Here is a 19511-nt window from a genome sequence, read left to right as displayed (position 1 = left end):
TAGTGTTGCACAACGTAAAGCATCACAGTTAAAAAGTAAATCCATCTGCAGTTAGTTAGAGCAGTTACTATTCATGTTAGTCGTTGTCACCAGACTTAACATGTCTGCAACCTTCACAAGTTCATACCATGTGACCTTCTGGATGGAAAAGAAAGTGGTCGGAAAAACAGTTCAGCTATTTTAGTCTTGAATGATGATGATCTCACTTTGCAGTGTGTATGTTAACCACAAAAGTCAACAGGAAGCTGACATATCAGAAAAGAGCCACACTGCATAGAAACAATCCAACGCAAGGAAACAACAATGCACAAATTGTTCTGATTGCAGAAGGGCCTGTAAACAAACATTGTGTGTCACAAACACAGGTGTCTATGGTGAGACACGTTTCCACAGGATGCATCTATAAATGGGTTTTGTGTTCAGAGTAACACGGTTGACAGACAGACAGTTCTTTCCACTGAAATCTGTCGTGTGTTTTGGTGAGGTGTACACCTGTGGTCTCATTATATTATGCTTTTGAAGGTGAGGTGAGTTTCTTGTTGAGAAACATGCAGTCATGATATTTAAGTAACATCATGTCATAGTTTTTTTGTTAGCATCTATGTACTTGTATAATGGGTGTCATGATGATAATACACAAGAAGATTTTGGTAATACAGAAACTAATTTCTTTTACCTGTTTCATGGACTGCCATGAGGCAGTGCTGCAGTCCAGCTGCAATGGGCACAGATTCATCACCTTGATGTCTGTTTGGGTGAGCTCCAGTGCCCCATATCTCAAACATATTGCTTCATTGAGCTCTGCCAGAAGGGGAGAGAGAACATTAAGGAGGAAGGAGGGTTTTGCAATCAGCTATCCTTTTGTTCAGGCACATTCTGGTACATGTTGTACTTTTTTTGCTCTGTTTGATCACTTATTAAATTTGATATTTATTTTTTAAAGTCTCTTTATTAGAATTGACTCATTTTTAAATGTTGTTTTATTTTAATATTAATTTTAGCTATTTTATATTGACTTTTACATTTTCTTTGATGGATATACATAGGCCTAACTTATTTGATTTAATTTTACTTTATTTTCCCATGCCAAACGACTTTCCATGCCAAATCTTGTAACCCTAAAATGTATTTAATAAAATGTTAATAAAATAAGACATTATAAAAAAGTAAAATTATATATTAAATATTAATATACTATATCATAAATATTTAATGTAAATAATTTTTGTAAATTGTATGTAAATGATTTTTTCTTTTATTATTACTATTTTTATTATTATTATTTTAATAACAATTTTAAAAGTTATAAACTGCATGATTATTTTTATTATATATTATTCATATTTTTAATAATTAACATTTTTTATTTAATTTTTAACTTTTAAATTGTATTTAATTTATGACCAGATTTAATACAGTAAAATGTATTTAATAAAATACAAAAAATAAGACATGAATTATAAAAAAAAATACAATTAAATAATACATATTAATATACTATATAATAAATATTAAAAGTATTTTTTTGTAAATTGTATGCTAATTATTTTTACTTATATGTAAGGTATTATTATTATTATTTTTCAGTTTTAAAATTTATACAGTTCCATGATCGTTTTTCAATTATATTTTATTCATAATTTTAATAATTAACATTTTTAAATATTTTTTTTACTTTTAAATTGTATTTTATTTATGACAAGATTAAATATACTAAGATGTATTTAATAAAATATTAATAAAATAAGACATGAATTATAAAAAAATTACAATTATATAATAATTATTATTATACTATTTAATAAGTATTTAATTCAAATTATTATTGTAAATTGTATGTTATTTAATTTGACTTTTTCTTTATTATATTTTATAACAGTTTTAAAAGTTATACACTACCATATTTTTAATAATCAACATTTTATTTTATTACTTTTTTAAATTGTATTTTATTTATGACAAGATTTAGTACATTCAGTTAAAGCCAAAGCGGAACCACTAATTAATTAAATAGTTAATTCTGAACAGTCTGAAATTCAAGCTCTTTTTGATTTTGCACTTATTCAACCATTTGCATCCACACATGCATTAAAATATACCTTTTAGACATGCCTTTTAGCAGCAATGTGTTAAGAACATCTTCCGTTTACTGTCAGCTTTTCACACATGCTAATGCAAGGTGATTTAGAGCTTGAAATTACATTTGTTGTCAGGGATGATAACAGAATGCTATATGTTTTGCTGCATTTCCCTGCTGTTTAGCAGACTCTTTTTTAACCAAAATGACGCACATGGATGAGTGCAGGGACAGTCCCTCTGGAGCAGCACACAGTTAACAGCTTCTTGCACAGCAACAGTGGAGATCTCAGCAAATGCACACTTCTTACGAATTGAATCCTCATCTCGATTTTCACCTATAACCTTTACATACTGACAGGGTAATGAGACTGACTCACTTATCAACATGCATCAAAGAAATATATCAAAAACAACTTTATCAATGACCTTGAAGGCTGATTTGTCTATTAAGGTCATGTGAAACTCTTTACATGACACTCATAGCCTTCCAATGACGATTCAATGAGCGAATATAGAAATGGCTTTGGGCATTTACACAAAAGCAGAACTTAAGACAACTGAGAGCCATTGATTGTCGTCAGTGCTGCAATTTCTGCATGACGCTCAGCTCTATTGTGTGGTGCTGAGTTCTGCCTCACTTGACGTACATTATAATAATATCCTGCAGAGAAAAGTGCCCAGCTGACTCTGTCTTCATCACCAAATTCAGAAATTTAAAGAAACAGTTCACTTAAAATGAAGAATTTAGTTTGGTTTGCTTACCGTCAGGCCATCCAATCTCATTCCTAGGGCCTTCTATATCAGCAATGAATGACCTGTAGTAAGTGAATTAAAAAGATCGTTCAAACAAAATGATGGTTGTGAGGATTTTTTATTTACTGAACACTCAAAGAGATATTTTGAAGAATGTTGGAAATCATTATGCACTGACAAACATACAGTAGAGTAGTCAACATTTGTAGTGGTTGAAACCCTTTCATCAAAGGTGCCCTAATACTACTGAACAGCACCCATTTGTCTAAACCAGGGGTGATCAACCCTGTTCCTGGAGATCTACCTTCCTGCAAAGTTCAGATCCAACCCTGATCAAACACACCTGAGCCAATTAATTAGGACCTGAACAGCACTTGATAATTACAGGCAGGTGTGTATGATATGGGTTGCAACTGAAATCTGCAGGAAGGTAGATCTCCAGGAACAGGGTTGGTCACCCCTGGTCTAAACACTAAGGGGAAGTCTAAACCTAGTCTAAAGAATACTAAGGGAATCAAAGGCTACCAGTTTTCAACCTTCTTTAATATAGGATAATGCCCCATGTCATAAAGCACGAATCATCTCAGACTGGTTTCTTGAAAATGACAATGAGTTCACTGTACTCAAATGGCCTCTACAGTCACCATAACTCAATCCAATAGAACACCTCTGATGATAGAACGGGAGAATCGCATCATAAATGTGCAGCCGGCAAATCTGCAGCAACTGCGTGATGCTATCATATCAATATGGACCAAAATCTCTGAGGAATATTTACAGTACTTTGTTGAATCTATGCCATGAAGGATTAAGGCAGTCCTGAAGGCAAAAGTGGGTCCAACCTGGTACTAGTAAGGTGTACCTAATAAAGTGGCCGGAATATAATATTCATTAATTAATTTATTTATTGGTGTTTAACATAAGGAAACTCAACTGGTTTTGGAACAAGGGAAGCGTGAGTAAATGGTGACAAGCTGTCATTCATATCATTTATCTAACTTTAATTAACAGCAAATTTCTTTTTTTTTGGGTGAACTATCCCTTTAACAGCAAATTATCATTATTTGTTGAACTATTCTTAAACAAGATCTTCAGAATGATGCAAATGTGATCTTCAAATTGTGGTTTCTAATGTAGTTGCAGCTTTGGCTCCTATATGTGTGTATAATGGACATAAAATGGCGAGGTCTGCTCATGTGATGGTGGGTGGTGACTATTTATTAAAGCTGTGGAGAGTTGTTTATGGAGCAGCTTGGTTTGCATGTGCTTTTGCTTGTGCAAGAGGTGTTTGTGGTTAGGCTAATCTGTTTCCTTTTCTTCTGTTTATTTTTCACTCTAAGCATCTGCATCTGCATATCTGACTAAAAAGCATCCTGGGTCAAGTGGAAAACACTTTTTGGCTAAGTGAAAAAAATTCATTTCCGATGTAGAGATGTTGATAAATCAAACTGTCTGGGCTTTCAGAAATGTTTTGAGTTATTTTACAGCAACACTCCACTTTTCTTTTAAATAGTCATATTTCAATATTATATACCGATATTTTGCAGCACCCGAAAATAGTCCCCAGCTGGGTTGCTTCCAAGACTTGCACAGGGATTGTGTGCCATTCACTCTGCATAATATCATTGCACCTGCTGCAGTAATGATATGGAAGCAAAGTTCCTTAATTATTATGCCAGAATAGAAGTTTAGTTCCTTGCCACATTCCTGGCTTAGAAAATAGCAACTTTTTACCATGTCTTAGTACACAATGTAAGTAGAGAAGAGTCCAGCTTTAAATGATTAAAATAATCCAAAATCTTTGGTTATTTTTGAGTGAAATGCTAATGGTCTAATCCAATTCAATGATCTTTGCTAAGCTAAAAGTGCCAGACTGAGAGATTGCCTGAATGGATTCAAAAATAGTACAATTCAACTCTTTACCTCTAGGGGCAGGGTATAATTTGTGCCGGAACATGCCAGATCCGGAACCTCTGAAATCTGATCACCTTGTTTTACTGATCTCCATCCTCAACTGCCCTCCGCTGTTCACTCTTACTTCTCAACTACCCAACCCCTTTCCACTTTCGTCTGCGACAAATCCACCCGCTCTTCACTTTCGTCCGCAACCACCGTCCATCATCCATGGCCCCACTCTCTCTCACCCCCGCTCTTCACTTTTGTTCCCCCCCGACTTCCACTCTCTTGCACGGCACCTCTATATCCTCGAGTAATATGCTGGATCCGTTACCCTGATCTGTTCTGGGTACTAGCAATTCACAAATTAGGCACTAGTCCTCCAGAGGTCTAGTAAAATTAGCCTATTTTATTTATTTATTTTTTTAAATGGAGTGTTCTTTTAGAGATTTAATACACTCATACATAATGTGGTGCTTCAAAAAACATTCCAAACCATATAATTTAAATAGTAATGTCATGGTCAAAGCAGGAAATACAGGATAGAAAATGAAAGACAAAGTACAATAGTTATTTAATAAGTCCAATATATACTCACATCCAAACACATAACATAAACACACTCAGGAAGACAATCAAGACCTAATCAAGAACTGAACAAACCAAAGAAGCTTAAATCGAGAGACTGCTAATTGACTAAACAATAGACAGGTGAAACTGATAAACTGAAATGACAGTAGACTACAAAAGACAGAAAACTAGAGTTGTATCCAAAATTGCCGCCCATACCCTTAAATAATGCAGTATTTGATGGTGCAGCCATTTGTAGTGGTGTTCAAAAATAAAGGCTTATTTTTAAACCGTCCCGCTATATACGTTTCTGGAGAGCGCCAAATACGTCCCAGGAGGTACATTTTTTAGTCGTTTTTGTTTTCGCGAATCCACAAGAGGCTGCTGTGTACGCTTTATGAGATTTCAAATTTCTCTCACAAATGCCAATCGTGCAATCCAGAGGCCACTTTTGACTGACTGATTGCCTGAATGACTGACTGACTGACTGACCGATTGACTGACCCACCCTCCTCCTTCCTTAAACCTAACAAATACTGTTTTTTTAAAAGCTCAGATTGACCCTCCCACCCACTTCACTCACCCCAACAGTTTAAAAAAGCAATCCAGAAAAAGGAAAGCCCGCCTGATTTTTACCAAATTTTCAAATTTTACCACATTCTTCCCCTGTTATTTACTTGTTTATTTTATTTTTTGGCTTCTGTTTAGGTCTTATCTGCTTTCTGGAACCGATCTTCGCCGGACTCGAACCTCATCGCTGTGTCAACTGCTCTCTGCGTCTCAAGTCTGCCGATGTACATGGTGAGGTACTGAGCAAACTGGTAACAGCAGGAAAACTGTACACAGGGAGGTAAGCAGTCAGCTGGTAAGTGCAAAAAGGAATGGCGTCATGCCATTCTTAACGTTCATTTTAAAGACGAAAAGCAGACATACGTACTTCTGGCAACATAATTCGCAACATAACATAATTCAACATAAATCTAAATCTATATAGGGCTACGTTTTCAAAATGAGCCTATGTTGAATACATATAATGATAATATTATAGGTGTAAGCTTACAAAAAAATATTGTTTAATTGTTAAATTAACATTTGTATACCTGACAGAAATCAAAATACTAAAACAACTCAAATTCACTCACTTGTTTTCATTTACTCCTTTAGGTGGACTATATTAGGGGACTAATGTGGAGAATAGTGAAATCGGGGTGATTTCAGATAAAGCCTTCATCAAACCAAACTGAACTAAAACATGTGCATGTGAACGTGACATTGGAAGTCTGATGAAATTGCAGGTCAATAAATTAAAATTAACGAAATAATTATAAAATAAACGACAAAAAGAAAGCAAAACCTTTAATTATTTAAGATGTATGGATATGTAATTATGTTTATAGTTAACTATGGTTACTGAGTTGTTGTACATATATAGGATACAGTAGAATTTTTAATTCAAGTTGAGTGCCTGGCTCATGATATGATTCTCTTCCTTATATCTACTTTTATAAACCAATTAGTAAAAGAAATATTATAATATGAGGATTGATTATTCAGAAAAATGAGTGTAGACATTTCTAAAGATTTAACAATGGCCAATTTAAACGCCTGTTCCTCTCCTAACTACCCCTTTATTACAGAGCTCAGCCACACTGCTCAATTAAAGGCCCAAACAGTTTCCCTCACAGAACATTAGCCTCTAGGGTACAATAACAAGCTCAATAAACTCTCAGATATTGGCAAAAGTCTTCCTCTCCATTTGGGAGTTTGTGGGCTGCTATTGTTTTTAGGTTAGTGTTCCTAACATGAGTTGAGGACATACAGTTGTTTTCTTCTTCTCTCTTTCCTTTTTTTGTAGTCTGACAGGCAGCTCTGCTTCCTGGGTGGCTGATTATCTGTGGCAGGCAGCAAGCCATTAAAACATGTGCTTGTCCTGATTGTGCTTGTCCTATATTCTAACTTTTTGGGAGTCTTCCATAATATTTGAGTGTAAAAAAATGTTCCTTACAAATTTATTTTTGTCGCATGTTAGCAGAGCACTGTAATCCACACGTGAGTCCAGCTGAGCTATCATAGCAGGGAATTGAAAATAAGACCTTTGTTGCACCACATTTATGAATGCAACATTGCCGACCCATGTCTCCAAACAATTCTTTTTCTTCCACTTGTTTTAAGTACGGTTGGCAACACATAATGGTGTCCCTCTGCCGTCTAAACACTGTAACATGAAAAAGTCTTCAAAGCTATCATGCAAAGTTGCACCTCATTCACAACAGAGCATTCTGATTGGTTCGAACCAAGTCTTTCTCGTGAATTAATGCTGAAAGCTCAAATACGTTACTTAACACTCATTGTATTCGCTGGTACAGACATCTAGTCTACATGATGGAATTTACACAAGAATCTAATTGCCGTGAGGTGATTTTAAAATTTATTTTAAAACTGGAAGAACAAATTTGCTCGAAATTACACAAAACCAACCAATTTTCACTTTGTTATGAAATGTGTGTCCTTACAGTGTTTTTAGAAACGTGAGTGGGACATATATATGACTGTCAACATCTCAAAAAATGTGTTTTGGTGTTCCGTGACCCCAAACAAAGGCACCAAAACTGGGTTTTTCAAAGTAATGGAATTAAAGTTCCCAACAATTTTGGATTCCTAAAACATTTTAGAGAAGAGCTCTTTTAAAGAACCTTTATGTTTGAGAGTGTCAGTTCATTCCTAAAACACTTTATTTAAAATTGCTAACAAATCATCAAGCCGTTAAGCCTAAACCCTCAAAATGTGTCAGCTGTGGTCTGCTTGTTATTTGTTGACTTGCTCTACATACAGAGGATCCTGCCTCAGTACTCAGAAAAAAACTGGGTGATTACATAAATGCGGCATAAATCTCTTGAGAATTGTCACAGTTACATGAACAAAACAAAACAGCCACTTGACGCAGTTTGGTCAGACCTATTGTCAGTTTTTACACATATATTTAAGATGCACACCTTTTTCTGCATGTTTGCAACACTAGCCACAACCACAGGATATTTTAGACGCCCCAAGAGGAGTGTCATGTGTGGTTTTAGGTCAAGATCAACACATTTTGATGTACGTCATGTTTGTTCTTCTGTCAAGTATGAAATTGTCAAAAATCTAAAGCACAATAATTTGTAGACTGAATTAATTACCTTGAATAAGGTTACAAGGTTACCCAACAAACACAGAAGTAACTCATTGAATAACACTTTGCCCTGGTTTATCCGGTCCAGAATTAACAATAAACCGGAGATTAGCTCAAGATAAGAATCTGAGTGAAATAATAGCAATGGCAAGGTTGCACTGCAATCATAACAAAGAGAGCACACAGCAAGTGCATTATCCTTATCAAAACCATCAGTCTGATATCAATGTTTGTGCAGTTATGTGTCATCCGATATCAGAAAACTTTTAGGTAGGTGAAGTCCCGAAACAGTTTAAAAGAACGGCTCACAGTTACAATAAACAGGGACTGAAGATTCAGAAAGAATGCAAAATATCTCAGGTCTGTTTTCATCATATTGTCTTCATAGTGTAGTACTAGCAACTGCTTAACACTATAACAACCATCCAGAGTACCAATGAGAAATACAGTAGAAACTGCAGAGCAAACCTTAACAACCTCACAGAATATCCTAACAACCACACAGCAACATCCTAATAAACACACTGAAGAACCTGAGTAACTCCACAAAAAAACACTCTAACAACCCCCACAGAAATGATCAGCAATACCTGCATCATAGAAACCACCCTGAATACAATATAGTGACCACAACACGATAAGTACCAAGCAACCACTTAACAAGCCCTAACAACCTCATAGCAACCACCCAGAACACACTTATCAGTTAGCTACCTTACCAAAAACCTTAACAACCATTGCCTAGCATTTTAAAATGAAAACATGCATAGCTTGAAACCTTCAAACTTTAAGCTTTTAAAACAACTTCAAGCATTCTGTCTAGGCATTCTCAGGCCAATAGCAATGTCCTTCAATCTTTTTGTTTCATAATTCAAATATGATACAAATTACAAATAAATTACTCAACTCAAATACACCAAAACTGTCATCATTCATGTAATTTATGCAGCACAGTTGGATGATCTTGGTTTATCACACTGAGCATTTAAAAACGCACTGGCACCTGCAGCTGATTTCACTTGTCTGTTTGCAGTCAGATCCTTTTAAACTACTATATGCAGTAAATAAGAAGTTTATTTATAAACTAATTTCGAGAGGATCACGTGCTTATGATTTATCACGGCCAGTCTCACATTTGCTAATCACTATCTTCCAATCATATGAGCCCTAAGCTACTATAAATAGCCACAGTTTTCAGTTCACTTTATCTTCGTTTGGAAGAAACCCCCCTCCTCCCCTATTCTCCTCCTTTACCTGTGATTGGGCGGCACGGCGGCCTAGTGGTTAGCACTGTGAGCCACACAGCAAGAACACTGCCGGCCCTGGTTCCACAGGACCTATGGGTGTTTCTGTGAGGAGTTTGTATATCCTCCCCGTGTCCGCGTGGGTTTTCCCCGGGTTCTCCGATTTCCTCCCACCATCCAAAGACATTCAACATGCATAACAATCAAGCTTGTCTAATCCCTTGCGTTCCCTTAGCTACAGCGGCAGGGGAGTTCTGAGATCCACCGAGCTCAGGCTCCCCTCTTGCTCTGCCAACGGGAGGAAGCCCCGGGCTCGAGGAGCCCTTGAGCTCGGGGCTCTCTCCCGGGACAGCATGCCAAACGAGCTTTTGTAAATCATCAGCTAAGTGTGAACTCTTGAAACACAGTACATTTGACTGCACATTCAAACTATTCAAACATACAGAATGTAAAGAAAACCAGGATGACTACATTAGATACATCAGATGGCAAAGAAAAACAATGACAGTAATTTAGTAAATTATTAATTCCAGTGCTTGTTTAGCTTCAAAACAGTCCTGTCATTCTGTGGACCATCACAGTAAAATACAGAATGGCTAAACATCCCATTGCTGTATAGAAGGTTATACACTAGCTATGCTTTTTGGCTGGATAAAGCAAACCAGCATCTCATTAGAAATGTTTTGATTGTTGGGGAATGTAATTACGTATAGGAGTTATAAGGGATGTCCAGATCGGATCACATGATGTGAAATAGGGTCAGATTACCTTGGGCTCTATTTTAATGATCTTGGCGCAAAGTCCAAAACGCAGGGTGCAAAAGCATTAAGGGTGTGTGAGAATCCACTTTTACTATTTTAAGAACAGAAAAATCCACTTTGCACCGCGGCGCATGGTCTAACAGGGTTGAGCTTATTCTTATAGGTGTGTTTTTAGAATAAACCAATCAGAGTCTCATCTCCCATTCCCTTTAAGAGTCAGTTGCGTCGCGCCATAGTGCATTTGCTAGTTATATCCAAATACACATGCTAAGACCCATATGGTCAAAAACCTGACAAGTGGACAAATCTAAGCTTGTTTTTAAAAACTAATATAAATATGCATATAATAAATCCTAATAAATAAAGGCATTTAAATAAATACATAAATAAATATTATTTATTTAAATAAATAAATAATAAAAGGCATAAAGGCAGTTGTTTTTTATATTTATGTAGTAAATAATCATTTTTGTACAATTGAATCCTTTAATTCTTTTTTCACTTGTAAAGATATTTGCGTATTGCTGTAACTGCTGTGTGTTTTAAGCAGTGTTTATGCGAGGCAGACAACTGATGCGCTCTGCGCTAGACTTTAGACCTCCTCATAGCTGGTCTATTGTGCAGTCTATTTTAGATTCTCAAAATAGCAACGGGCCAGCAATGCACCTTAACACGGCTCATTTTTAGACCAGAACGTCTATGGTCACACATATGAGCGCAAATGCATTTGCTATTTAAACAGCATGGTGCAACACGTCAAAACAACACTTGCATCAAGCTGAAACTAGCAAACAACATTGCGTCACGCCTTGCGCCACATTGCGCTGAGTGTATAATAGGGCCCATTGACTTCACACAGAAACAGCAACACAAGCGGCATGATATCACTTTGTTGCAGAGATGCTTTTGGTTAACTGTTGGCAAAGTAGAACACGGAAGCAGCTAGAAGCGGAAAGCGTAGTATGCCTGCGGTCTGAAGGTATTTTAAAGTTGATGACGACAACATTGTCATAGCAAACTGTAGGATATGCAAACTTGGCATTGCCTGCTAGGTATTTTAATTTGAGGTGCTATTTGTTTTTAAATAAGATTTTGTTATATTTACTGTTGCACTAAAGTCCAAAAGTGAAAAAAAATGTTACTTATTGCTTAATTGTTCAAGCTACCTCATATAAGTGCTCTGTTTGTTAACCTCCTGGACCTGTTTCTTTAGTCTTCCTCTTTTTTTTAATGTATTACAGAAGAATTGGATCGGGTTTTGGTATCGATAGATACTCAAAATCAAATAACTCAGCCTCGGGGGCAAAAAAACCTGATCGGGACATCCCAAGGAGTTATAAAGTAAGAACATGCAGTACATGCATAGAGATTGTGTGCATGATTCATTTCTGCAGCAGTATATGGTGCAGAAACAAATAATGCACACAATCTCAATGCACACATTGCAAAGTATTTATGCACATAATCAGTGCAATCACATTGTTTTGACATACATTCATGGACATTTTATTACTTGTCATGTGTATGTTGGTATGTTTTCAATAACTGATCCTTCTATGTACTGCGTTAAAGACTATACAGTAGAATACACAAGACTTATAATATGCTGTTGTTCTACTGGAATTTACGCTCCAAAATGTCTGCTGCATGACACTTGCAGCATCTAGTGGCTGTTTCCCAAATCGCATTAGAGTGTCGCCTCTTGGTGATTCTATGCTCTTTGATATGGTGAATAAAGCCCCGCCTACTACTACAAGGGCCAACCATCGATTGCTATATGGTGAAAAAAGCCCTTCTTCTAGTACAGGAGCCTATCATCGATTGCTATAGACTGATGATACTCTGGAGGAGAAGCTCCAGAGGAGTTTCTGCAGATGTTGTGTGATTTAGACTTTTAGAAATAAAACTGAAGGGACAGTTGTTGTTTATATTTATTGGTGATTATATATGAAATTTAATTGTAAGCTTGGCAAGCAGTTTTAGAGAATTTGATGTTTTCCTATTCAGACAAAATGCCCAAGCATAGTCGTTTCAAAGATGGCCGCTGAGTGAAATGACATGCCTCAAAGAGCATAGAATCACCAAGAGGCGACACTTATAGTGCGATTTGGGAAACATCCACTAGATGCGACAGCAGCCATTTTGGAATAAAATTTCCTATAGAACAACAGCATATTATAAGTTCATAAAATAGACTATTAAAAGAGCTGGTGATTGTGATAGTAAGTGTTGTATTGTCGTCTTTAAGGTTGTATCTCAGCATTAATGAGCTTTTTAAATAAATAAATAAAAAACAAAGCAGCTGCTTGCCATCGCAACAGCAATAAGATCAATAGACGGCCGATCACTTTCACTCCAAAACGACTGAATTGCTGGGCTGTTGTTGGGCGCTGCAGTTGCAATGGATTGTTTTATTGAGTGTTGCCTCTAGGTCATTCTAAGCTTTTTGCTTGCCTCAAAGTGACTTTGACTGCGTTTCTTCCCAATTTTAAATAAAAATAGCTATTTATAAACAGTATGGCAGCTGGTCAGAATAGCAAATGTATTTTATTTGCTGAGAATACATTTTTTGATTATTCCATCAAATATTGAATTTTTATCTCTTCTGAAGTTGAAACTCTGGGAATGTGCTGCCTAAAAACACAAATACACACATTTTTATGCTTTTTAACCCAAAACATGGACTAAACGAAAACATTTTCATAAAGAAATGTCATAAGTAGCTTATAGCATAAAAAAACCACACACACTTGAACTATTATAAATCCAGAGCAACAGAATTTTCACGTGGTCTCCTCATTTTTTCCATTGCATCTAAAACTTATGACTAAGTAAAATCAAAGGTGTAATGACAGCAATGAAAGCAAGCTGATTAAAGCAAGTGTGTGTACGGCATCTTTTAAAACCACATGTTATCTGCTCATATGTTTGTTTTTCACTCTTATCAGTGTCACCGGAGCCCCAGGAACTTTATAAACACTCGAGATTAAATGACTTTTACCACACCTTGTCAAAGTCTCCATCTCAGAGACATAAACGATTGCCGATCATCACTCACACAATACAGTGCAGTAAAACGCACATGAATACAGAAAACTGACACTCCCTTCAGGTACAGTAAAGATAAAGCTGCTATTTATGATGCCTGCGCATGTATACGAGCTGCATGTGTGAACAGGAACTCAGCAGCAGTCAGCTCATCTTTGTTTTCCATGGCAACCGCGAGGAGCACAACACCCACGCATGCTAGACATTGATATCCCAGAGCGGGGTTTCCTCTGCGAGCTGAGCAGATCCTGCCTGTGACAGTAGTCAGCCGTCTTTGCGTCACGGCAAGTGTTCTCCTGGCGTTTCACAACCGCCTACAGCTCCTTGAGCACCTTCCCTCCCCTTCTGCTCTCTCGGCTTCTCCACACCTTAAAGAGTCACTTCCGGCTACAGCCTGGCAGAACACAGACAGCCTTGAGCATGTTAATGCCTATTGTTTATACAGTGTGAGCTCAGAAATGACTAGCTGCCACAAGCAACTTCTGATTTTATGTCCATTTCATCTATCTGTTTACTTTAGTGTGTGTCTGTCTATCAATGTCTTGTATATGCTTTCTGTCTGTCTTTATTTATCCATGTCTCATGCATATTTCTGTTTGTCTATCAGTATCCCTGTCTAGTGTTTACTTTCTGTCTGTCTTTCTGGTAGTCTCTGTGTCATATATACTAAACTGACTCTTTGTCTAGTGTGTATACTGTCTGTCTAGTCTACTGTCTGTCTGTCAGTGTGTCTTTATCTTCTAGCATGCATTGTATATCTGTCTTTAATTATACACAATGTGTAATTTATCTATATACTGTCTTTCTGTCATTCTCTATATCATACTTTCTGTCTGTCTGTCTATGAGTCTGTCTGGTTCTATCTTATAAATATTTTCGGCCTGTCTTTTTGCCAGTCTCTGTCTCACATACAGTTGAAACCAGAAGTTTATATACACTATAAAAAAAGCACATAACCATTTAAAAAAAGTCAGATGTTAATGTGACTCAACTTTTTCTCTTTTAGGTAAGATAGGATTAACAAATTTAATTATGTTATGCTTAATAGCAGAATAATGATATATTTTTTGAGAAATTGTAATAACTTTTCTTGAAAAGTTTACATACAATAAGATTATTATGCCTCTGAAAAAGCTTAGATGATGGTGTCAAGGTTGTGGACGTTTCTGATTGGCTAATTGACAACATTTGAGTTAATTGGAGGCACAACTGTAGAATAGTATTTAAGGAAAACCTCAAAAACACTGCTTCCTTATGTGACAACATGGAAAAATCAACAAGCCAGAATCAACAAAAAAGCCAAAGTACAGTTTGTTAAATTACACTGGAAAAAAAACTTTTTTGGAGACATGTCCTGTGTTCTGATGGAACTAAGATTGAACTGTTTGACCATTATGACCAGTGTTACATTTGGAGGACAAAAGGGAAAGCTTACAAGCCTAGGAACACCATCCCAACTGTGAAGTATGGGGGCGACAGCATCATGTTGTGGGGCTGTTTTGCTGCAGGAGGGGCTGGTCTACTTCACAGTATAGATGGCATTATGAAGAAAGAACATTATGTAGAAATACTGAAGCAACATCTCAAGTCATCAGCCAGGAAATTAAAACTTGGCCGCATATGGGTCTTCCAAACAGAACATGACCCCCAAGCATACTGCCAAATTAGTTAAAATGTGCTTAATGTCCTTTTAAATTAGTTAAAAGGACAACAGAGTAAATGTTTTGGAGTGGCCATCACAAAGCCCTAATATCAATCCAATAGAAAATTTGTGGGCAGAGTTGAAAAAGCTTGTCCGAGCAAGACAGCCAACAAATCTAACTCAGTTATACCAATACTGTCAGGAGGAATGGGCCACATTTCCTTCAAACTATTGTGTGAAGGTTCTGGAAGGATACCCAAAACATCTGACCAAAGTTATACAGCTTAAAAGTAAAGCTAAAAAAATACCAATTTAGCAAATGTAAATCATTTAGGTAATCCTAACCGACCTGAAATAGTAAACATTTAGTATGGTTTAGTTTAGTTTATGGTTTAAAATAGTTATGTTCCTTTTTTAGAGTGTATCTAAACTTGGTTTCAACTGTATATTTTATGTAAACATTTATTGTATTCTAGTATATACTGTGTTTTAGTATATATTGTTTTCTGATATATACTTTGTATTGGTCTAGTATACTGTCTGTCAGTGTTTCTGTATATTGTCTAGCATATTGTATATCTGTCTTCTATTATATACTGCCAGTCTGGCTATGTGTACTTTGTCTATATACTGTCTGTCTGTCTATCCCTCTCTTATGCATACTTACTGTCTGTCTATCATCCTGTCTGTATCCTATACATACTTCTGCCTTTCTATTTATCTCAGTTTCATACTTTCTCTCTGTCTATTTATGTCTACATATCTGCCTGTCTGTCTGTATCTTCTAGCATGTATTGTATATCTATCTCCTATTATATACTTAGCATAACTTCTCTATGTACTGTCTTTCCCTCTAGCTTATCATACTTTTCGTCTTTTTATGTTAAGTTTGTCTGGCTCATGTATACTTCCTGTCTGTCTTTCTGTTGGTCTCTGACTCTCTGTCTAGTGTATACTGTCTGTCTAGTCTACTGTCTGTTTGTCAGTGTGTCTTGCACATCTGCGTATATTGTTGTATATCTGTCTTCTATTACTGCCAGTCTGGCTGTGTGTAATTTTTTTCTACATAATGTCTGTCTGTCTATCTCTATGAGACTATGAGGCTCTTTATTGTATATATTCTAGCATATATTGGATGTCTGTCTTCTATTATATACTGCCAATCTGGCTATGTGTACTTTCTCTATTTACTGTCTGTCTGTTTGTCTGTCTTTCTGTCTATCCCTCTCACATGCATACTTACTGTCTGTATATATATATATATATATATATATATATATATATATATATATATATATATATATATATATATATATATATATATATATATATATATATATATAGTTGAAGTCAGAATTAGCCCCCCTGAATTATTAGCTGTCCTGTTTATTTTTTCCCCCCAATTTCTGTTTAACGGAGAGAAGATTTTTTTCAACACATTTCTAAACATAATAGTTTTAATAACTCAGCTCTAATAACTGGTTTATTTTATCCTTACCATGATCACAGTTATTAATATTTTACTAGATCTTTTTCAAGACACTTCTATACAGCTTAAAGTGACATTTAAAGGCTTAACTAGGTAAATTAGGTTAACTAGGTAACAATGGTTTGTTCTCTAAAATATATATAACAATATAGCTTTAAGAGGCTAATAAAATGGACCTTAAAATGTTTAATAAAAAATTACAGACATGCTGTGAAATTTTTTTGTTAAAAATCTGTCTGTCTGTCTATCCGTCTGCCCGCCCATCTGTCTGACTGTCTGTCTGTATCTTCTATCATATATTGTATATCTGTTTTCTATTATATATTGTGTCATTTTTCTTTATACTGTGTTTTTTGAGTCTGTCTGGCTGTCTGTTTCGTATATATACTATCTGCCTGTCTTTCTGGTAGCCTCTGTGTCATATATACTAAATTTGTCATACGTCATACATTCGGTCTCTCTGTCTGTCTGTCTGATATATACTTTCTGTCTGTCTGTCTCCTATAGACTTTCTGTTTGTCTGGTATACACTGTGTCCTAGTATATATTGTCTTCTGGAATATACTTTCTGTCTAGTATATACTGTCAGAGGTTTTAAATATGTAATATGTCTGTCTGTATTTTTAATATATACTGTATGTCTGTCAATGTGTCTGTTCTAACATAATTTGTCAATCTGTCAATGTGTCTATCTTCATACATTGACTGTCAGTTTAGTAAATACTGTCTATGTTTGTCAGTCAAGTTACTAGTATACTGTCTGAATTTCTGTCTGTCTGTTAGCATATATTTTCTGTGGCTCTGTCTAATATATATTGTTCAACTCTGCAGTATATACTCTATGTTTGTCTTTTATCTCTTATATATTGCATATCTTTTAGTATACCACCTGTTTATTATTTACTATTAGGTAGTTTGTTTTCTAGTATATATTGATTCTGTCTATCTTTGTATTTGAATATCTACTATAGATAATCTGTCCATCTGCTTTCTAATATATTCACATATTATATAATGGTTGAAAAACCATCCATCCATCCATCTAGGCATTAAATTCTCATTCATATTGATGCCATATGTCCATTGACAGGTGAATGAAAGCTCTCGTCTTCTACACTGACCTCTGAACATTGTATTCTTTGACTCTAATACAGCTGATGCATCATCTAGAAATTGCATTTCCTTCTGTAGTGTTTGTTACTTCTCTGAGAATAATTGGCGTCTTTGGTTACCTCCAGTGAGAGTTCACGAGCATTAGGGATTTATGGAGTGCAGAGAGGTTTTCTTCAATCGAGTCTTTGTGCAGTACAGCTCTAAATAAGCTAGTTTAACCCCCTTCTGTGTTTTGTTATGTGCACAAATTAGTTTATGTAATGTAAGTTCAAAAGTAGGTCTGGGGTGAAGAAACTGGGATAATATTCTTAGCCATAATCTGGACTTTCAGTAATGCTTTGGCTTGTCTGACAATCTGTCTGAGTTTCTGATATATACACATTATGTATAGGGTTTGTGAAAATATATTATACAATCCATCCATCATCCAAGTATCAAAACAATACTATATTTCACTTTAGTCTCACATGAGAAAAACTGTTAAATGTAGTATAGAAAACTACAGTACTGGGTCATTTTTTTATTTCACTATATGTTTTATGTTACCATAGCAACTACAACATAACCAGAACAGGTTAATCCAAGTAATTTTCTATAGAATGGTTCAAGTACTACAGTAATATTTCATGTGAAATCACTTTAATTGAGCAGAGACATTTTTAATAGGGCTTTTTTTTTTCATTGTGCTGCATGGCACATTCCTAATGCTGATCTATCTAACTATTCGTCAATTCATCTATCCATCCATCCATCCATCTGTTCATTCGTCTATTTATACATCTGTCTATTCATGTATCCATCCATCAATCCATCTATCTATCCATCTATCCATCTATCCATCTATCTATCTATCTATCTATCTATCTATCTATCTATCTATCTATCTATCTATCTATCTATCTATCTATCCATTCATCTAATTATCCATCTGTCTATCCATTCATCCAACTATCCGTCTATCTATCCGTCTATCTATCCGTCTATCTATCTGTCTATCTATCTGTCTATCTATCTATCTATCTATCTATCTATCTATCTATCTATCTATCTATCTATCTATCTATCTATCTATCTATCTATCTATCTATCTATCTATCTATCTATCTATCTATCTATCTATCTATCTATCTATCTATCTATCCATCCGTCTATCCACCGTCTGTCTATCCATCTATCCATCCGCTCATCCGTCTAATTATCCATCTATCCATCTATTCGGTATGCACTATTTCCCTATTTTCACTATCGCTTATATAAATCACTGTTACCATACTGTACATAAGTTATGTGTGCAAGTGTTTTTTTTAAATATAATTTAAAACCAACTCTAAAAAACAAGAATTATATTATTTGTATTGCTGTTTTGCATCCAAAATGTACAAGACTATATGCATATTTAAATAAATAATGAACATTTTAAATGCATAATAAAAAAAATGTTTTAGTTATTCTATAGAACTATAACCAAAGAGTGCACTAACAAAAACAGGCATTCCTCTTTTTCAGCTTAATGAAATAAAGACCTTGCCCCCACCCCTGCACCTCCAGGAGGTCAGTGACAGATGGGGGCAGATCTGAACCGGCTTCACTGGCAGCTGCCGGGGTTTGGGGGGTGAAATGTTAAAGGTCGGCTCTTTTAGACTGCATTGCCTACACTGATGGCCTAGCAGTTAGACCCACTGTCAAAGTAGATTAAAACAGTCCCAAAGAGAGTTTTAGTTTGCTCTTGATCTAACGTGGTGGTTGG

The 19511-nt window shown here is 35.7% G+C and overlaps 1 protein-coding gene across 2 annotated transcripts in view; it reads right to left on the bottom strand.

Moving 5' to 3' along the window:
* ankrd45 (ankyrin repeat domain 45) overlaps positions 1 to 19511 on the bottom strand; it is a 115009-nt gene that overhangs the window by 24352 nt on the left and 71146 nt on the right. For both annotated transcript variants that reach the window (XM_087239456.1, XM_087239457.1), the window contains 2 exons: positions 2842 to 2894; positions 677 to 801 (listed from right to left, as the gene is read on the bottom strand). In XM_087239456.1, coding sequence (XP_087095582.1) covers positions 677 to 785 — 109 coding nt within the window. In that variant the 5' untranslated portion in view covers positions 786 to 801; positions 2842 to 2894. The remainder of the gene's footprint in view (positions 1 to 676; positions 802 to 2841; positions 2895 to 19511) is intronic.

Source organism: Danio rerio, chromosome 2 (assembly GCF_052040795.2).
Source record: "Danio rerio strain M-AB ecotype USA chromosome 2, GRCz13ab, whole genome shotgun sequence".
Lineage (NCBI taxonomy): Eukaryota > Metazoa > Chordata > Actinopteri > Cypriniformes > Danionidae > Danio > Danio rerio.
The sequence above is the reverse complement of the archived record's forward strand: the minus strand, read 5'-3'. Positions and strand labels throughout refer to the sequence as shown.